We start from the raw sequence: 21,524 nt of genomic DNA on the forward strand, positions 1-21,524 counted from the left end.
TGCAGTTTAGCGGTCGAGTAAAAGCCGTTAACAAGAAATTGTCTTAACTATGTGGGTGTCTGTTTGCTCTCCGAAAGAGTGTCTTAAAAAAGTAAAAAAGTACTTTCGCCTAAAAGCCAAATTTTCAAAAAATAATCCAAAAAACTCAGTTTGTTTACGGTATTTTCCCGTTATTTTAGGTAAATAACACCATTATTATCACCATTTATTGACAAACAGAAAAAATGAAATGATTGGCTAAATGACTTTAACCCCATTTATGTTGTTGGTTGTGTTATTGGAAAATAGTTTAAATAATAGTAATATTTATTAAACATCCCAAAAATGCTTTTTTTTCAAAGGGAAAAAAATAAATAAGGTTTCCAGACTAACTTTATTGTGAAAATCAACTTCACTTATTCATTTCTAAAACTTAAGAAATAGAGTGAAAAGGTCATTTTTTTTGAAATAAAAAAATTCGTTCAACATTATTGTTACTCAAAATAATAAATTTTATAATAATTTTGTTTCAATTTATCAAATAAAAAAATTAATCAATTGTTATTAAAGAGTGTTAACGTGATAGACCACTTTTGTGAGGATGGCTTTGAAAATCTTACATGTTTTTGTTGTAATTGCGATTAAATTTGCCTAAGAGTTTACAAAAAAATAAGTTTTTTGGACCGAATTCATAAAAAACCGATTTTTTTGAAAGTTAAAACAGAAAAATCAAATTTTATTTTTAGTAAAAGTCATCTTTTACTTTTACCATTTAAATGAATTTGCCGCAAAAAAAACAATTTTGTTAAAAATTTAAGACTAAAGTTTTTAATTAATTAACTTTAGTTTATTTAACTAATTGTATAAACTATATTTAATCAATAAAATTATTGAAATTGAATATTTTTATATAAATTGTTTCATAATTTGTCATAAAATACTGAGGCATAGTTAACTGTGGATAGGCTGAAAAGGTGTGGATAGTAAATATAGACAGACAATCTTTATTATTACATGTTAAATGTAATGAGTAACATGACTTGTTTTTTTTAATGGTTTTTGTTGGTATTTGCCGTATGTTTCTATTATAATTAACTAGTATTGTTATGATTTTTTAATAACATAAATAATAACTTATTGTTACAATGTGGTAATTTGCCATTTAACTTTTTAAATTTTTATAGTAAAAATTACATTTTATTTAACTATGCAAATAGAATTTGTTTTGTGATTATTCTGTCATTTTTATGTTCATTAATAATATACTATTGTAATATAATTGATTGTTATTAATTAATAGTTTAGTTTAGACATAAAACCTTTGTCTTTAACATTTTCAACAAAACCTGAATATTATTTAGGATGTAATACCCGTCTTTATACGTATAATTTGCGCAAACTAAAAGAACTTTATTCAACAAATTTCAATTCCCAAATATTACTATTAAAATAATAAACTAATGGAGTGTTTATATAAATTATAATACTATTAGTAAAAAGTGATAATAAATGCAATTTTGAGCCACAATTAACAATTAAATAAAATATTTTAAAATTGATATTTAAATTAAATATTTTTTAATGCAAAAAACGGGAATTTTCCCAAATTATAATCACATAAATCACTTTTGAAATGTTTTTTCAATTAAAAAAATCGAAAAAATAGTGTTATATGTATCAAATAAACGGGATAATACACGTAAATTTTGTTAATTATTTTATTTGTTCATTTTGATCTATTCTTATTTTACCACTCCAAAAAAAGGCTGAAAATAGCGTTTTTTCTTACTATGAAATTATTGCGAAATTTGGAAATACTCCTTATGGGGGTATTTATGTTTGTGTATCATTTTTGTCCCATAAATGATTATAAGTAACAATTATTAATTTTAAAAATCATAACATATGGTTTAAAACGAATATTTGGGTTTTTTCGACAAAAAAACAAAAGGCTATCCACACAAAATATTCCAATCCACAGGGATTCACCATTTCCATGTGGATACGCCCTATCACGTTAACACTCTTAATTATATTTTTTTTTTCAAATTGTTGCTAATTTTTTAATAAAATTTATAATATAAACTGTTTTTCAAAATGAAAGATATTAAAAAGATTAACATCATTGTTAACCCTACTTTGATTTTTAATTTGTAGATCAAATAAAAACATTTTATCATAGTAAAAAAAAAAATTGTTTTTATTTACAATGATACTAATAATTAATAATTAATAATTAATAATTAATAATTAATAATTAATAATTAATAATTAATAATTAATAATTAATAATTAATAATTAATAATTAATAATTAATAATTAATAATTAATAATTAATATTAAACACACAAATTTTATAAAATACTATACTAAACTATAAATTTTTATCAAGTAAAACTTAAAACAAGAAAAAGAAAGAGATGAATGTATTAGGTACTCCCGAGTTACGTCTTTCTGCGACACAAACACTTATAGAATATTCACTCTCTCCGCTCCATCAAAAAGAGGCGTTTGAGTTGATGGCGGCATTAGAGAAATATCAGGACTTCCCAGCAATTTTACTTCGACTGTGCCCGACACAACGTGACGACATTCACATGTCGATCACTTTAATGATTCTGAAGAAAGAGATGGACGCGTTGTGTCCTTTAGACCCTGTGGAAGTCACGAAGTACCTTTTGACTCTTCTCCCCGCCTGCCAACCACAAACACAAAAGTGCGCCAACACACTCCTCACACACTGTTTTATGGCATCGCCACTCACATCACAAATGATCATTCAATTTGTATTCCAAGCACTTCAAAATGTGCAGATCAATGCATTCATCCCACTCAACTTGTTTTGTCTTGTTATTACCGATCACTTCGAGGAGTTGAATAGCTCTTATTACAACTTCATCCAACAAATCCTTCAAATTGTATTAACCAATTTTTGCAATTACAACTGTAACGTCAAGGCTTTGGTCATCTCCGTGTTTACTCAACTTCTGGTGTTCGAGGCGCCCTTTCTCTCGAATGTGTTGAACACACTCTTTGTGACATTCTGTGACAATATTCCAGATGATGTCGAATACCGAATGTCTGTGTGCACCTTCTGCACGATGTTGCCATCGATGAACACCAAATATGGGAGTGCTATACCCGACATCAACAACGTCTTAAAAATCACTGACGTGTTCTTCCATGATGTACACGACAAAGTCTTTGTCGAGGCTCATGAAATAGTTTTGGCTTATGTCGAGTTCTATCCTGAGCAAGTCGTCCAATTCTTAATCAATGAAATGCCACTTCTGTACAAGAGATGTTTACTTACAGACGCATTAATTAGAGTCGAAGAGGAGAATGAAGCACAGAGGAAGAAAGATGGGGTGCTTCTTCAAGACGATGAAGTGGATAACAGCGTTCGTGGGTGCACCTTTGCAATGTTCGACGTGATTAACTCGACATTTGGCGATGACGTTATACTTCCATTTATACAGAGTTGGGTTGCTGTATTCCGGAATGAATATCAAGTGAGTCACGACTGGAAGTGTCTTGAATTGCTCCTGAAATTCTTAGCGGATTCCTCCGTCTATTTGGACACCGAAAGATTCTTAAAGGCGATGCCTGAATTGGCTGTGTTACCCGTGCAAAATCTGAATAGTGAAATACCACTGATTAAAGTGAGTTGTTTGGAGTATATTGGATACAACCCTTTGATAGTGTCGTCGAACAGTAAAGAGATAGTGAACCAAATCTACCAATACTTACTCAGAAACATCGGAGATACTAATTACACTGTTTCATGCACTGCACTGCACACTCTTGCGAAATTGGCAGATTCTAATGTGTTTGAGGAACACAACGACGAGCTTTTAAAAATGTTTGTGCCGATGGTACGACGTGCGAAGGGACAAGTCTTATTCAATGTGTGTGAATTGATAACGAATGTGATCAGTTTAGACAGAGATCAGTATATAAAATACCAAGACGACATTCAAAAAGAGTTGGCGCAAGCCATTTACGAGAACATGGGGAGTGAGGATTTGGTCGACATGTGTTTGACAACGATATTTAGCAATGTGATGCTATTCGAGAGGACCACAAACGAGTTATCGAGTGTTTTGATTAAACTCTCATTCGACACAATTTCAAATTACTTAGGAACTGATGACATTATAAACCAAAGTTTAAGACTCCTCTCGCGATTATATCAGCAGAACACAGACTTCGTTTCGAATTTCATTAATACCAACAAAGACACCTTTTTCAAGTTGTTTGAATTGTGTTTGCCAAATGACAATGGGAAAGTCATAGAAGACTCTTTTGGGTTCTTGGGAGACATAGTCGAGAAGTGCAGTCAATTTGTATTAGAACATAAAGAGTACTTCATGCAAGTCTCAATGAAAAAGTTGAAGACATTTAAAGATCGAACAATATGTTCTGTTGTGTGGTATTTAGTTATGGTTGAAACGTTCCTCCCACATATTATTAAGTCTGTATTACCAGACATTCTATCTGCTTTAATACAGACTTTACAGTCAAAAACTATCGATGAAGATGTTCAGAAGAATGTCTTGCTCTTCTCCGCAAAGGCCATTTCAATTGATCCAAACAGTGTTTTGCCCTTCTTCCAATTACTTACGAACAACACTTTTAAAAGTGTGTTGCAGATCAAAAGAAAGTTATTTGTCTTCGAGACACTCGTTAACTTTGCCGGAGTGATAATCAAGTACCCCGATCTGTTTCTTGTCAACAAAGAAGTCCTTCTCGTTGTCTACAAAACCGCATCAAGTGCCTTTCCGGAGTTATCGGAAGTGTGTCAGAAAGTGCTTTCGTCGCTATCAAAGTGAAGACCTAACTGATTGAATAGTAAATTAATTGTTTCATTAAAGTGTGAGGAGTTGTTTAATATTATAAAGCACATGAATCCACTGAATTTGGATGTTCTGTACACTCTCATATATTTTGTCAATCTCTTCCACAGTGATATGTACCTCTCGCGACGCTTGCACAGTTGCTGTGTATCCGTTAAAGATATACTGAATCGTTGTATAACGACTTGGTAGAGAAATTTGCTTGGTGCCTTGTGGGTAACCCATCATCCCATCTCCGCACCCCCATTCGATTCCCGGACTGACAGATTCATCGCCGGGTTGTGCGCTAATCGATCTGTTGAAGAACGAATCCTCCATTGATGGCTTTTTCAAGTGACTTGGAAGCTTCTGAAGAGGTCTTGAAGCAATTTGGAACGATTGTCTGCTCATCTGTAATGATGTTCGTGGGGTGACTGACTGGTTCTCATATGGTTGAATAGAAAGTCCAAATGTTCGAATGACAAACTCTCTGTGTTGGATGTATATTTCGATGATACAATTCGATGGGACGTGGTCTTGGAATAAGAGAGATGGCTCATATTCCGGGAAGAGGCCTTTACTTGGTTTTGTGTCTAACAACTCCAAAGCAGTCGCACACGACTTGATCAAGTTTTCTATAGTCTTCACGTACTCGCTGCCAATGCTGTCGTACTTTTTCAGTTGGTCAATTTCGTTAATGATCTTCGTACAATTTCTGTAGAACTCCTGCATCTGAAGGATTTGGGACTCTCGGACTTTGGCAAACACTGTCTTTTGCCATTGTTGAAATGAAAATCGAATTTCAGAATTGTTACAGAACCACCCATCAAGTTGGAGAACACCTTGGAATGTTCCGCTGAATGTTATTCTTTTTACCTTTAGAAGTTAATCCCCTTCGCCTTAACACTTATAAGAATACCTAACTAGTTTAATTGACCTGTTATATCGGGATATATACTTTATTTAATGGGTTTCCCTCTTTTTTAGTTGTGTAATGTAATGCGCATTATAAACTTCTAAATTTCGGGATATTTATTATATAATCTCCAATTTTCCCGATTATTAGACCATTTGAATATTGTTCATCGTTATAATAACACTTATAATAGAATTTGTAAAAAACACACTCTGGAAGTTGAAATTTGTATGTCTTCGTTTTGTCTACATTTAAGTTTCATTAGTTAATAATAATTCATTATTGTATAACAATTATAAAAATTTAATAATAAGAATATAATTATACAACAAACTATCCCCAGCGCTTGTGGATGGCATCAAGTAGTTCATACAGTCGTTAATAACGGGTTCCGTGATTTTGATGAGTGGTTTAATTTCCTGTGTCAAATACCATTCGTTCTCGTCGAAAAACTGTGGTAATAGTGGTGTTGACGATGGGGTTCTTTTTGGTGTCACCGTGAAGAAAGCCATATTTACTATTCCCAGTCGTATTTCTAGTTTGTTCTTATTCTTTTTTTTGTATTGAACATTTCTCTTTCTTTTCTGTCTTACTACCTTCTTTTTACTATATTTTACTATATTTATAGTTTTGAATAATTCCTCATTAAAAACACACCAAATAACATTCTGAATAACAAAATCCCATTTATAACAAAACGTCCCTTAAATTTGGTCGTACTCATCATCATCAATGTTCATCCGACTACTGAATGTATCTGGCGCGATGAATTGTCGTGTCTTCAACATCTCAAACACCCAAGTCAAGTCGACAAACTTGGAGAAAGGTTTGAATGATGATCTTCTTGTGATTCGCCTGTTTTCTTTCTTGTCCTCTGTCGCTTCTTCGGGCAAGAAGTCGATGTAAAACTCAAACGCATTTGACCTCCCGCTCGCATTCTCAACAAACTGCGCTCCAATCATCTTGATGAATTTCTTCGCATACTCAAACTCTTTCTGATGCTTCAATTCAACACGTGCTTTTTCTGTTCCTCTTGCCATCTCTTCGTCGGCATTTCTCTGAATTTGGACAGAGAACTTGAACCGCTGATCGCTGCTGTCTGGCGAAAACGAGATGGGTTGTGTGCCAAGATTAGCAACATCGGCAATGTACCCCCTCAAGAGACTTCCTGTCTTGAGATATTTCAGTGGAAAAAGCGGCAGCAAGTAATTTTTAAAGTCAACATACGACGCATCGCAATGCTCAAGATAAAGGTCACTAATGATAAAGTACCCTTGCAAGATACAACACAGATATGCCATTAAACAGTCTTCACTCCCCTTCTGCACCACCAAAAACGTCTTTGTCTCGTCGCCCTTCTTATTCCGCGTTTCTTCAACAAGCTCCGCGTCTTCTACGGGCGTCTCCGATATGGCCGGATACCCCGCTGACGATATTCCACCGTCATATCTGACAAGGTCTCTGTACTTCAAATTCAGAAACTTGTTATCCCCAAAGTAAAACATATTCCCTTGTATCCCTTTCTTGAAATCTGCTCGTCGTTTCACACTGTGGATCGACATGCGCTTCGTTTGAACTTCCCCCGCATCTCCAACTACAACCTCCTCATCTCTCTCCTTCCTCTTCTTTGCATTGTACTGCTGTGAAAACGCGATCGCCTCTGCATATTCCATGTTTTCCTTTGCCTTCTCATCGTTGTACCTCTTATTGATCTCTTTGTTCTCTTCAAGCATTTCTTTGCCATCGTTATTCCCATCACTCACATTATCCAAGTTGTTTATTTCTTCTTCCTCTTCTTCCATTTCTAACTCAGCTTGCATATCCCCACTGTCACTGTTAAATATATTGCTTGGAGTATCAAACATCGAATTCACAAACGCGACCCCCTCGTCGTCATATTCGTCTTCATCATCCTTTTTGTGCGCTTTTCTTTTCACCGCTTTCTTACTCTTCTTAGTGGACTTCTTTGGTTTGGGGGAGTCGTACTCCTCGCTCGTGTATTGTTCCTCTTGGTCATCCTTTTGAGTTGTTTCCTTTTCCACTTCTTCAGCACTGTTCTCCTCATCTTCCTCCATCTTATTTGTTTCAATCGACTTGTTCGTTGCTTTTGGTGTGCTTTCAGAGCTTTCCGTTTTTGTTGGTACCTTGTCCTGTTCAATTGGTTCTTTAAGAGTTTCATCTTGTCCAACAGGAGTGGAGTCTTTCACCGTTTCTTTCTCTTCATCATGTAAAGGCTTTTCCTCAACTTCCATTGGAATTCTTTCAGGAACACTTTCCGTCTTTGGTTCGATCTTTTCTATGGAAGGAACACTCACTTTTGCGTCTGCAGTGAGGATCCCTTGTTTCACATCTACCTCATTCATCCCCACGGTGTTGATAGCCTCTTTCATCATCTCTAGTTTCTTCTTAGTGTCTTGGTGACTTTTCTTAGTTGGAGACTCAAACGTTGCAATGGAATATACCTTCACCTCGAAAGCCTGTGTAAGCACCTCCACGTGTTCTTCTTTGTTCTTCTCTACTGCTTTGTGAGCTTTGTCAAAGATGTCTTTGGGGGGCTTTGCTTGACCAACCCAAAAGATGAAGTCGCTCCCGCCAAACGAGATTAAGTCGCCGTTTTCAATACTCGCGTTTTCATTCACTCTCGCGCCATTAAGTGTGACAACATCATTCGAGCGCATGACTATAAACCCCTTTGGGTCTTCTTTTGTAAGGAAGACCAAGTCAAATGAATGTGGAGATACACACTCTTTGAAATTTAAGTGATTGTTACGACGACCAACAGACATCGTAAGTCGATTGAAGCGATGTGTTTTGCTCACTAAAGCGTCGTGTACAGTTCGGCTTAAATATTTATCCATTAGGATTTGTTTTTTAAGTTGGAATTGTCATTTTCGTTTTGAGGAATTAAGATTTTTTTTCAATAAAAGATACCATACTTATATCATTAAAATTATCATTATTAATGGTTTATTGTGTTTCTCAAAATCTTCACAAATTTGTTTTAAAGGAAATAAATTCATTTATTTTTTTATACTTTTCTAATTTAAAAAAATATTTTGTGATTATTGAGTTTTTCTCTTTTAAAATATAACCTATAACAAATTATAATATAAACTATGAAATTGTTTCTAAATAAATATTTCTATAATGACTTTATTATAGTATCACAACTACAATTATTATTATTTGTTTATTAAATTATATATAATTGTATTAAATTATAAAAATGTTTTTATTGAAAAAAAACATATAAAAAAACAAATAGTAATATAATAATAAATTTAAAATAAAAAATACAATCATATTATAGTTTAATGATAATAAATTTATTATAATTCACCATAAATAATAATCAAAATAAATAAAAATACAATAGTTTTTTTATTAGTATAATCAAACCATTTTTCTCTATTTGTATAAATTAATTAACAATAGTATATATTATTAACATAATATTAAACAACTTGATGTTATATTTGATAAAATGTATTCTATTTTATATAATAAAAACCAAAAGCAATTTCTTAAAGGTTTTGGTACTTTGACTTCTCGCTTGCCTCTCCTGGAGCATTACTCTTCTTGCACTTCTTGATGACAAACAACGTGATAAGGACAACGACAACAATGAAAATGAGAGCAATAAATATGGAAAGGACGGTTATAGCAACAATGAATCCAGTTGTCATTCCACTCTCACTACTTGATGCAGATTTACTGTCTTCACTCTTCGACGCACTTTCAGAGCCTTTAGATTGCTCTGATGTTGTCGATGATGTTTCGCTTGAGTCTTTACTTGAATTATCAGATGATACTTCAGAAGATGCTTCACTTGTCTCTGCAGAGGATGACTGTGATGGTACAACACATTTTCCATTAATTAATTCTAACGTTTCAGTGCATACTGAGCATTGTGCAGTTACTTCTATTGCCAAATTAGTGCACCCCTCACTTGCTGTAGTCGCTTCAACATATCCATCTTTCTCCACAAGAAATAGAGCAACGCCAGTAGATGTCAAATCGTTCTTTTGAGCCAAAGAAAGTGATAAAGTTAGTGGTGTTGTGACATTTGGTATATTCAAAACATTCTTCTCTCCTGAAATCGACACAATAGGGTCGACGTCAACCATTGGATCTCCAGTTGTTGCCTTCTGAGCAGAGATATCAAATTTGAACTCTTTTGTTTCTAGAACTAAAGTCCCTTTTTTCACAATGACAGCACTTGGCTCCTTTTCTACAACAAAGTTTTGTGCGATGTAATTCTCCGTGATCACTAAAGTACACTTCTCGATGGTATTGTCACATGGGCAGTTATACACTCTCTCCCCATTCTCATCATTGAATACACCAATGTCAACGGCATAACAAATAGAAGTCTCCAAGCCCATTTCGTTACACTCAAGAGTACCTACTGTCAGCGCCTGATTAGCACAAGACAGTGTTAAATCAGTCACATTAAGTTCTCTGTATTTATTGATAGCAACAAGACCTTCACCAGTAACTGCATTTAATGTGATTTGTAATGGGACATCAGCCGGGTCCACAACAAGAAAAGTGTCGACGGTTGTGTCTGTGAGTGTTTTCGTCATTACAATTGAGTCTAAAACAACTGAGTCGCATGTCTCAGTGATTGTGATCAAATTATTGCCAGCAACTACATTCTTCAAAGTTATGTCTGTTGCAGTAACAGTGGCTTTTTTAAGTATAGTAGTGTTCGCTAATACCTCGGAATTGATAGTGACTGGGATGTCCAAAGTAAGTACTCCCGACAACAAACACTCTTTAAACTCAAATGTGTTGCCCACAGATTCTTCACTCTTTACTATATGTATAGTATCTGTAATAGTTTCTTCTGATACAGTCAAATCTTCTCCAGTAATTTTGTCGCAACTGACTTTCCCTCCAATAACTATTTGAGCTCCAAAATTACATATTTTGGAGTAGAGTGAAGGGGAACTTAAGACGGACTTGTCTGTCGCATCTATATTTGTCCAATATGAGTCATCTTCACTTTTGTAAGTCCCATCTACTATAAGGTTATATGGCGAATTTGGTCCTCGTTTGAATACAACACAGTCTTCTTCTACAACATCGCCATTAGTCGAATGACACTCGCATTCTAAGTCATCATCAGTAGCTACATATCTCGACAGTCCCATCTCAAACTTGCCAACACAAGTCTTCTTAAGTCCAGTTGGCGCGTCGATGTTACTTAAGAAGTAGACTCTCCCTTCAGTCAGTTTCGTCACGTTGTTCACTTTCAAATGTCTGTTGTCACCGTAACCATCGATCTTAGTCGCACCACTCGACACGACCATCTCGTCGACATTAACGTCGCCAAACAACAAGAAGTACTCTGAGACATACAGTTTGTCTATAGTCAACACTGCCCCATTGTTCACTACAATACGGCCATAGTCTTCAGTGAACTTCACGGACTTAAAATGTGCGTCTTCGTCAATGACAAGAACACCATCGACAGTTAAATCATAGTTCTCGCCTTGTGGCAAACAATCTGGAGAACTGAATTTGTTGTTGGTGTAGTAACATGTGCAATCCTCTGTGACAGCAATTCCATCAGGGCAGACTCCATATCGAAGTTTATCGTTCTTTAATGTGCACATCTTTTGTGCGACTCGTCCATTCTCAATATATTCAATAGGCTTAGCATCACTTGGCGCAATTATTCGTGGCTCACAGACTTCGGAGGTTGGCGCCTTTGTCATTGTAAATGCAAAGGAGAGGGATCCAGTGGCTTCAACATATGAAATTGGTTTCTCCTCGTCGAAATCGAACAGCACTTGTCTGTCGAAAGAGTCGAAGTTGATCAGAGACTGACCAACACCAGCAGTGTATACCGTGGTTGGTGCTGCTGTTCCATTGATATACACATCAACGTTTTCTATGTTAACTAAGTTGATGTATAAATTCGTTGAAGCAACTGTGTTGTCTATTATTAACGTCTTAATTGGACATATTTCAGTAAGACCAACATCAATTGTGTTAATAGCATTTCCAGATAACTCGAGCGTCAAGTTGGTGTTTGTATCAGACAAGACAAAGTGAGTCTCTTCCGGTGTTATATCGACAGTCCATCCATTTTTAACACAAGTCTCTGTGACTTCAGTTAATGTGGCAACTGTGTCAACCTCACAATAAGTCTTGTCTTGTGACAAGGCTAAAGTTACGATGAGGAAAATGAACATTGGATTGTTGAGATAAGATCACTCTTTATATACTATAAAGATATATACTATTATTATTGTATCTTTGAACTTATTCATATAAAATTTCAATCGACTTTTTCATATTTTTTTATATTGGTTTGTTGATAATTTTTTATAATTAAATTAATAAATTCATTTTTCAATCATGAAAAGTCGAAACAAAGTTGATATTTTTCAGTTCGATTGTTATATTAATAAATTTTATTAAATAATAAAATTCATAATAAAATTCATAATATTATACTAATATTGAGCTATTATTATTATTATAAATATATTTAAAAAGGATATAAAAATAATGAATTCTTATATTATTAAAATGATTATTAAGAGAAAGGACGGACATGGGGACGAAGGACGGGAATATAGGCCGAAAGACGTCCTTTGTGGTTTAGGGACGTCCTCCCGCTATAAAGGACGTCCTCCTGTGTATATGGTGTCCTTTCTATTATTTTCGTGTCCGCGGCATTATCGAAACTATATAACGAAGTATATTTTTATTATAAATATACAATCAAAAAATATAATTATTTCCAAAAATAAATTAATTCAAAGACAAAAACTATTTAACAAGTAATTTTGTTATATATTAATGGTTTATAAAAATTATCATTTTTTTTTCATTTTACCATTGAATTTTCTTTGAAAAACTAATTAAATTTGCATTTTTTATAAAAACCATTAATTTATAACGAAATTACTTGTTGTTTAAAATTTGTCTTTGATTAAATTTATTTTTGGAAATAATTATATTTTATAATAGTAAATTAATAGTAATATTATAACTCATTATATAGTTTTAAAAATGCCGCGGACACGAAAATAATAGAAAGGACACCATATACACAGGAGGACGTCCTTTATAGCGGGAGGACGTCCCTAAACCACAAAGGACGTCTTTCGGCCTATATTCCCGTCCTTCGTCCCCATGTCCGTCCTTTCTCTTTAATTTAATTTAATATATCAAATATTTATTATTATATTATAATATCAAATTATTAATATTATTTATATAAAGTATATTATAATGTATAATAAATATATAATTAATTATAAAATACAATATAATATAATTGTAAATTTATTTGAATTTAAAAATTATTTTTTTAATTAAAAAGTTAAAAATAATAAAAAACTAAAAACGATAAAAAATTATAAAAATATAGTTGTGCCAAAACCGACATTGTTTTTTTTTTTTTCATTTTCTATTTTTTTCCTAAAACAGTTTTTACCGCTTAAATTATAATTACAGAAAAAAAGAAAACAATAATATTTAACCAAATATTATTGTTAAATGTATTATATTATTTAGTATATCGAAGCCCTAAAAAACAACACTCGAAACAACTAACAATAATACCAATACACTTTTAATTATTATATTATAACTACCAACAATTAAAATTTAATTTGTTGAATTTAGGAAAAAAATATCTCGGAATTTTTTTATTTAATTGTTTTGGCACGTGGACTGCATTATCAATGATTTATACCATTTAATAAATTATCCCGATTTTTGTTATTTATTTCATATAATTTATTTGTTATAAAATCTCAGAAATACAAAAAATGAAAAAGTGCATCTTTTTTTTTTTATTCACTTGTGGCATGGTTGATCTCCGATTGATAGTTTTTTATAATATATATATTACTATTTCATATTTCATCAATTTTTAGAATGTTATTAAAGATCGTTGTTGCGAGATAACTTTCTTAGATGTCTTTATTGAATTGATCCATTATAATCAAAGTTTATGAATATAATACATTTATAGTTGAAAATAATTATACTTCAATATAATTTTAATACTATTGGATGTTATCTTTCATTAAAAATAAAATTCGAAGATGTACGGAAGGGGGTGGTTTATTAATTCATTAACTATATATAACTTTCAAATTCAAAGTTCTTTATTAAGCATTTCCTGTTCTTTTACGGAATTGTATGTCAACCACCAATCCTTAATTAGTGACTATTTCCCGTCATTTGAACCATAAATATCTTAAAATAACCTTATAATCTCAATAACTGTTTTTCACAATCCAAAATTAAGAACTTATTACAACTTAATTCAATCGCAAAACCCCGATTTTTAACATTGTATCTCCGATATTTCCCTTTTGTTTTACACAAAAAAGCCTCGGACAGTTCACAAAAAATTTTTAAACCACAAGTTAAAGCATAGAATTGTATGTTCCACGATCAACTATTATATCTTCGGGATACTTTCCCATAGAAATCATAAAACCAAAATTTAAAAATAGTTTCAGGGTTAGACCAATCTCCCAAAATACAACCAGAAAAAACAAAGGAAGGAAATGGAACACTTTCTGAAGTTTAGAGTGGGGGATGCAACCTCCCATAATATCGGGCATAAATGATAACAAAGGCCTTTTTGGCATAACGAAATGGAGAATTGATAGTAAATAAATAGTAAAAGTATTAAGCGAATGAAGTAACTGGACAATTGATTTAAAAGGGAACTGTCAACTGACAAAGTGAGCATGAACACCTCAGAGATCACTATTTCCTTCTCGATCCAATACCAAACAATCTACGGCGAGGAGTTATATGTGAGTCTCGATGACTCGAGTTATCGTAAATTGACATGGAAGGCCGGTCATATTTGGGTAGGAAATGTGACCATTCAAAGACCAAGAACACTGAGGTGGTCGTACTCTGTGCAATACAACGGTGTTGTTGTTCGTCACGAGCAACTTCTTTATCCTCGGCAATTCAAATTCGACGCAAACCACAAATTTTTCCACGTGTTCGATAGGTGGGACTGCACGCAGTCGAGCGTGTCCCCACTTACCATCACTAAACCTCAAAAGATCGAAACAACAAATTCGGAGGTTGTTAATAAGGGACAAACTTATTCGCGAAAACGTTCACCTAAAATATTGTCCGTCTTCGTTCGAGTCCCTCAGAGGGTATTGGTGTACAACTGATTGTGTGTCTGTGTTATATAAACCATTGTCTATTTACTTCTTATTCTTTGTTGTGTTCATCTATCACTTTTTTACTTGAAACTAATGGTTGATTTTACATTAAACTGCCACTACAATGGTACGAAAAACCAATGGGAAATTGGTGGGTCCTTTTTATTAGTGTGTTACTAATAAATAACTATTTAATGTAGTTTTAACTAAAGTGAAGTAAAAAGTATATATTTAGTTTTTTTACTATTTATAAAACTATAAATTATTGGTTTGATTTTTTTATTATTATAAATTAAAAAAATAATTAAAATTGTTTTTTGATTCAACAATTAACAATATCTTACTTAAATTATAAACACATCTCTATACAATTACCTAAGTTGTTTTTTTTATTGAAATGTGTAAAAACAATTCTTAATCAATTTGATTGTAATGTTTTAATTGATTGACCTATTTTTTAATACCATTGAGATAATGCAAATAACATCTTTAAAATTGAAGACAATGAACTGCAAAATCCACAGTATTGCACATCAATGGAGCCATTAAAGAAGGGGTATTCCTTTCTTGCCAGCATTGGGATAGTGATCAATTACAGTATTGGTGTTGGAGTGTTTGGCCTTCCAAGTGCGTTTTACGATGGGGGCCTTCCACTCTCCATGATAATGATAATAGTGATGTTAATACTCACGATCCTCACATCATTTTACACCATGGAGGCGATGACTCGGACATGTCAGCGCAAGACTCAAAGTGACGACTTAGATGATGAGATCTATGACTTTACTTTAATAGCAAGTGTATGGCATTCTCGACAAGGCCAGAAGTTAACGAGTGTGTTAATGATCATAGTGAATTATTGTTACTTGTGGGGGTATGTAGCGACGGGGAGTAACACCTTAATGACGATGTATTGGATGATTAAAGGGACTCCACAGTATTGTGACACTAAAAGTTGGAGTATCTATTGTTATAACACTTACTATATCTCATTAGTTCTTTTTATGGTTATAACTATCCCACTGTCTTATATTAATTTGTCAAACCAGTCCACTTTACAATTAGTTATGGCTATTTATAGAATAGTTATGTTTACTATTCTTATCACCGTCGTCTTCGTACAGCTGTGCTACGGTCCAGTCCAACTTGGCAATCACAAAATCGACGTCGCGTGGGTCAACGAATGGAAATGGGGCAACTTCGGCGTCCTCTTCTCGCATATCTCAGTCGCTTTCAGTATCCAGTCATGCCTCCCCGACGCTCTCCAACCCGTATCTGATAAGAAGAAGATAGGGTGGATCGCTACTATAGGAAACTTGATCTGTGGTGTCCTCTATATCTTTGTTGCTACATTCTGTGCGTCGGTATTTACAGCCTCTGCTTATAACCCAATAACTTTGAATTTTGAGTATTACACTGGGACTAATGGCGGGTTTGGCAATGGACAACCTAATGTCATTGGGTATGTCATTCGCTATTTAATACTGACATTCCCTATTATCAATATCCTGAACGAATACCCCTTAGTTGTATATACTCTCACTGCAAACATTTCTTCAACATTACCTAAATCAGTGGGAGGGGGGTGGAGGCGGATGCTAATAGTCACTGGCGCCGCAGTACCTCCTTTTATATTAGCTTGTATTATTGGGACGGTTAAAACTATAGCAAATCTTACGGGAATATTCGCCTTTTTACTCTCTTATGTTTTTCCATGTGCTTTTGTCTTAGCAGCAAGAAGAATAGGAAAAGCCAAAGGAAGAAATGAGACTGAAAAGAATAGGTTTTATGGTTTGTTTTAACTATTATTGTATCGAATCAAGAGAATACTATATTAATAGAATAACATACTATTAATTAATATTAATTAATACATCTCATACAATTCTAAGTTATAGCATGGTATACAAGCACTACATCAATCGTCATAGTGTTTATTATATGTGGAATACTCTCGATCATCTCAACGACATTTGTCTTGTACAACACGATGAAGGGTCTTGTGTAATAAGCATTGCATCACTATTAACTACAACACTAATATACTTTGAGTTATTTAAATATTATGGATTTGTCGGATTTGGTCGAGTAATTCATGTGAGACGCGTGGGGAGATTAGAGGAGTTTTATCTTTGTATGACTCATAGAGTTGCGCAACTTTGTGAATCGTCCGGAGTTTGTTCACGTTGAAGTGTCCAGTCTTTTTGATGAATGAGGCATACATCTCGTCGACGACCAATAAATCTTTTGTCAGAATACCACCAAATGGAATGAGAGGTGGAGATGTCTTTGATATTTCATTTCGAAGTGCCGAGTAATTGTTTTCGAAGGAACATATCTTTTCAAATTTTTCTATAGAGCTTTGGGAGTCTTTAGACAACTAGAATATTAGTTTCTTTATAATACCAATAGAATAGTATAATAATATAGTATATTATATAATAAAAGAATTATAAATAAGAACAACAAACATTCGACTTGACATACCCGAAGTCGGGGACTTTATGGAACGCAAAAACGATTGCACACAGCCCAAAGAAGTTGTGTTGTGTATAAAAGCGTTCAGCGGTTTTGACAGTGAAGTCGAAGAAGACTGTTTGGAAACTAATTGGACATGTGTTGATCAGTTTCGAGAGCAATTCGGAGAGCCAATTGAATGAAGTAGTTATCCTTTTGATGTTAGTTGGTTGTGTCTTTTTAAAGAACAAGACGATGTCTCTTTCTGTAATTGCGTTGAACAGCATTTTGTGAATGTAAGTCATGATGTCTGCGAAGTGTCCATGATCATCAAAGCCTTTACACAAGTCATTTGGTGTGAAATTCATTTGCATTGGCCCAAGTTCCTTTACCACGACTGCTTTAAGTGTCTTTGCTGCATTTAATAGTTTGACGACTTCATCTTTAAGATCGGCAGTTGAGTCTTTTTTGGAGATTATTAAAAAGTCTTCGATTTTTTGCATAACACTAGAAGTGACTTCATTGAACTGAAGTGGGTCTTGTTTTAACCACAATTTCAATATCTCCAAAACGTTTTGTGTGTATAAGCTTGGGAGGCGCTCGCCCTTACGTTCAAGTAACTTCCCCAAAACCACACTTATAGGCGAATATAAAGTTATTGTGTTAATAAACACTTCACTAAACCCTACTTCTGTTTCAGGACCACTTTGAACGATTTCTATAATATCATCTATAGTCCCTGTGCTCAATACTAGGACCCAATTTTCGTTGGAATATAAATACCCCCATGTCGTCGTGTTCCCAAGTTGAAGAGTCTCGTCGACTCTATCAAGCAAATTTAAGACCAAATTGTATGAGTTTTTGTTGAACATGTACTCGTCTGTGGTTTCGACCAAAAATGCGTTCAATTCGGCAAGTTGAGCCGCAAAGAGCGAAAGTAATTTAAACGGCGAGAATAAAACCGTCAGAATATCGGCGCGTTTGTCGAACAAAACGCGGGAGATATCATTTGGGATCACTTCCTCATAACTTTTCCACGGATTTTCAGTCTTCCATTTGGGGATGTTTTTACAGAAGCCTACGAACTCTTTAGCATAGATCAAATAGTACTTAGTGGAGTCTTCTAAAAACTTTTTAATCGCTTCCCCAAAACATTCGTCACGACTTGGAGTTGTATAGAGTCGAGTGAGTTTCATATTTAATGCCCATAACAACTTTAATAGACTGTGTAAAGGCTCACTAAACAGTTCTAACGTATTCGAGAAGGTGTCTAAAGACTCTATAACGTCCATTTCAACTTTACTTCCTTTACGCGTGTTCTTCTTCTTCCCAGTATCTTTCTTAATGTCAGTTACACTCTTCGTCCGTTGTGTGGAGCGCCGAGTCTTAGCCTTTTCTTCAAGCTCGGGCTCATTCGTTAACATCCCAATCGGTGTCTCGTAATATTCCTTGTACGCCTCGATCTGTCTCGTCAACTTTCTGGCTTGGAGGATGAAAGGCAAAAACGACACAACATCGCGTGGCTTCCCTAATACAACGAAATTGGCCCCACCTATGATCTGCCGCCCTTCACAATTCTTCAGCACTTCCCATTGATACTTCCCATCAACAAGTCTCAACTTACACAACTTGGTTTCTTCATTCTCTCCAACTATCTCTCCATACCCAGAATAGACTCTGAGCATCCTCATGTTGTCGACAACAACCCCATCGATACTCTCAATATAACAGTCTGATCGGACACACCATATTTTCGTCCCTTTGACGATGTCAATGATATTCTTCTTCCCATGCGTTTTGGGACTTGTCTCGAGTCTCCCACTGCTCAACAAAAACGCTTTGTTCTCGGAGGTGGTTACACACCGAAAGACTTTTTCAGCGAAAGAGAGGTGTTTGATACCATCTTTGTTGAGACGTTGCACCTCACCAAAGAAGTTGATGATATACACCTCATTGTCATCGGACGATATCTCGATTGGAAGTAATATACTATCAAAGGTCGAGTACTTCGTCTCTTTGCTCTTGGTGACTTTGCCACTCTGAATTGAGAAATATGTGTTCATCGAGTAACACAAGTCGACGGTGTGGCGACTTATTGTTTTCGTCTTTGTGAGCTCTAAAGTGTTTGAGTCGGTGTAATACACCCCGTCATCGTATATATAAAATATTCTATTATTGACAATAAACACAGAGAGACACCCCGGTGTCGCTGAATAGAAGGGACACGGGCCTACAACTTCAAAAGCAACATCTTTCTTTGAAAAAAGTGTTACAGACTTTTTAATCCGACGTTCATTGGATTCACGACGCACTTCTGGAGTACTTGGATGCTGGGGTGAAGTCTCAACACTCTTGTTTTTGTCCAATTTGATTTCAGTTGCGTCTACAAAGCTTTTTGGAAGCATAGAGCGCGGTCGTTGCAATTTGGTCATATGGCGCTTATTTTCAAGTTTTCTAATAGTCTACTTTTTTGTCTTGGCTGTGTTTTTTATTTTGGTATTTATAAGTCGTCTGATATCAAGAAAAATTGGGGTTCAAATGTGATACAAATTTAATTATTTTTTGAATACTTTAAATTGGAAAGTAATAGTATATTATACTATAAAAAAGTACATTTAAAAATACTTTTTAATTAAGTTTAAAATATAACAACGTACTTTCTCTGTTAAATTAAAATATCTATATTTCCACAAGAAAACTGGAAGTGTGATTGTTTTTAAAAATCTATAAATATATTATTTGAAAATTTGAAAATTAAATTACAAAACATAAATTAGTTTTTTATCATTTTTTTATAATATTAATAATTATGATAAGACTTAAGAGTGTTAACGTGATAGACCACTTTTGTGTGGATGGCTTTGAAAATCTTACACATATGTGTTGTAATTGATATAAAATTTGCCTAAGAGTTTACAAAAAAATGGGTTTTTTGGACCGAATTCATAAAAAACCGATTTTTTTGAAAGTTAAAACAGAAAAATCAAATTTTATTTTTAGTCAAAGTCATCTTTTACTTTTACCATTTAAATGAATTTGCCGCAAAAAAAACAATTTTGTTAAAAATTTTAAGACTAAAGTTTTTAATTAATTAATTAACTTTAGTTTATTTAATTAATTGTATAAACTATATTCAATCAAAAAAATTATTGAAATTGAATAATTTGAAAAATAACATATAATTTGTCATAAAATACAATGGCATAGTTTACTGTGGATAGGTTGAAAAGGTGTGGATGGTAAATATTGATAGACAATTGTTATTATTACATGTTAGATGTAATGAGTAACTTGCCTTGTTTTTTTAGTGGTTTTTGTTGGTATTTGCCGTATAGCAATATGTTATAAATTTGAGCAATTTACAATTGTTATATAATTAAATTTTAAACTTTTGGTTAAAATGCGGTATTTTGCCATTTAACTTTTTAAAAGTTTTCATAGTAAAATATATAATACTATTTAACCATGCTAATAGAATTTGTTTTAAACTATTATTAGTTCGAATTCAAATTCAAAACTAATATTTTAATACTATTTATTAATCCTTGTAGTTTTGAGTATAATAGTATCATTATTAGTTTATTTTTAATAAATACAATAATAAAATATAATAGTTAAAAGTTATTTCATTATAATAATGTATTTTGAAAATAGATTTTTGAAATATTTTTATATAAATTGTTTCATGATTTGTCATAAAATACAATGGCATAGTTTACTGTGGATAGGCTGAAAAGGTGTGGATAGTAAATATAGATAGACAATTGTTGTTATTATGTTTTAAATGTAATGAGTAACATGACTTGTTTTTTTTAATGGTTTTTGTTGGTATTTGCCGTATGTTTCTATTATAATTAATATGTATTGTTATGATTTTTTAATAACATAAATAATAACTTATTGTTACAATGTGGTAATTTGCCATTTAACTTTTTAAATTTTTATAGTAAAAATTACATTTTATTTAACTATGCAAATAGAATTTGTTTTGTGATTATTCTGTCATTTTTATGTTCATTAATAATATACTATTGTAATATAATTGATTGTTATTAATTAATAGTTTAGTTTAGACATAAAACCTTTGTCTTTAACATTTTCAACAAAACCTGAATATTATTTAGGATGTAAAACCCTTTTTTATACGTATAATTTGCGCCAACTAAAAG

The 21,524-nt window shown here is 33.3% G+C and overlaps 6 protein-coding genes across 6 annotated transcripts; 3 read left to right on the forward strand and 3 right to left on the reverse strand.

Moving 5' to 3' along the window:
* Positions 1-2,400: 2,400 nt before the first annotated feature.
* On the forward strand, positions 2,401-4,812 carry EIN_281690 (hypothetical protein; the record flags this gene model as incomplete). Its single annotated transcript, XM_004185096.1, has 1 exon — positions 2,401-4,812. One exon carries the CDS (start codon positions 2,401-2,403, stop codon positions 4,810-4,812), a length of 2,412 nt encoding a protein of 803 aa, XP_004185144.1.
* Positions 4,813-4,848: 36 nt separating this feature from the next.
* EIN_281700 (hypothetical protein) lies at positions 4,849-8,589 on the reverse strand (the record flags this gene model as incomplete). Its single annotated transcript, XM_004185097.1, has 4 exons — positions 4,849-5,671; positions 5,943-5,976; positions 6,066-6,310; positions 6,452-8,589. 4 exons carry the CDS (start codon positions 8,587-8,589, stop codon positions 4,849-4,851), a joined length of 3,240 nt encoding a protein of 1,079 aa, XP_004185145.1.
* Positions 8,590-9,255: 666 nt separating this feature from the next.
* On the reverse strand, positions 9,256-11,934 carry EIN_281710 (hypothetical protein; the record flags this gene model as incomplete). Its single annotated transcript, XM_004185098.1, has 1 exon — positions 9,256-11,934. One exon carries the CDS (start codon positions 11,932-11,934, stop codon positions 9,256-9,258), a length of 2,679 nt encoding a protein of 892 aa, XP_004185146.1.
* A 2,526-nt stretch (positions 11,935-14,460) lies between these two features.
* On the forward strand, positions 14,461-14,907 carry EIN_281720 (hypothetical protein; the record flags this gene model as incomplete). Its single annotated transcript, XM_004185099.1, has 1 exon — positions 14,461-14,907. The coding sequence occupies one exon, from the start codon at positions 14,461-14,463 to the stop codon at positions 14,905-14,907; it is 447 nt and encodes a 148-aa protein (XP_004185147.1).
* A 527-nt stretch (positions 14,908-15,434) lies between these two features.
* Positions 15,435-16,906, forward strand: EIN_281730 (hypothetical protein; the record flags this gene model as incomplete). Its single annotated transcript, XM_004185100.1, has 2 exons — positions 15,435-16,689; positions 16,797-16,906. 2 exons carry the CDS (start codon positions 15,435-15,437, stop codon positions 16,904-16,906), a joined length of 1,365 nt encoding a protein of 454 aa, XP_004185148.1.
* A 48-nt stretch (positions 16,907-16,954) lies between these two features.
* Positions 16,955-19,787, reverse strand: EIN_281740 (hypothetical protein; the record flags this gene model as incomplete). The annotated part of the gene is made up of 2 exons (XM_004185101.1): positions 16,955-17,278; positions 17,370-19,787. 2 exons carry the CDS (start codon positions 19,785-19,787, stop codon positions 16,955-16,957), a joined length of 2,742 nt encoding a protein of 913 aa, XP_004185149.1.
* Positions 19,788-21,524: the final 1,737 nt, after the last annotated feature.

This window comes from Entamoeba invadens (genome assembly GCF_000330505.1).
Source record: "Entamoeba invadens IP1 unplaced genomic scaffold scaff_1105074725543, whole genome shotgun sequence".
Taxonomy (NCBI): domain Eukaryota; phylum Evosea; order Mastigamoebida; family Endamoebidae; genus Entamoeba; species Entamoeba invadens.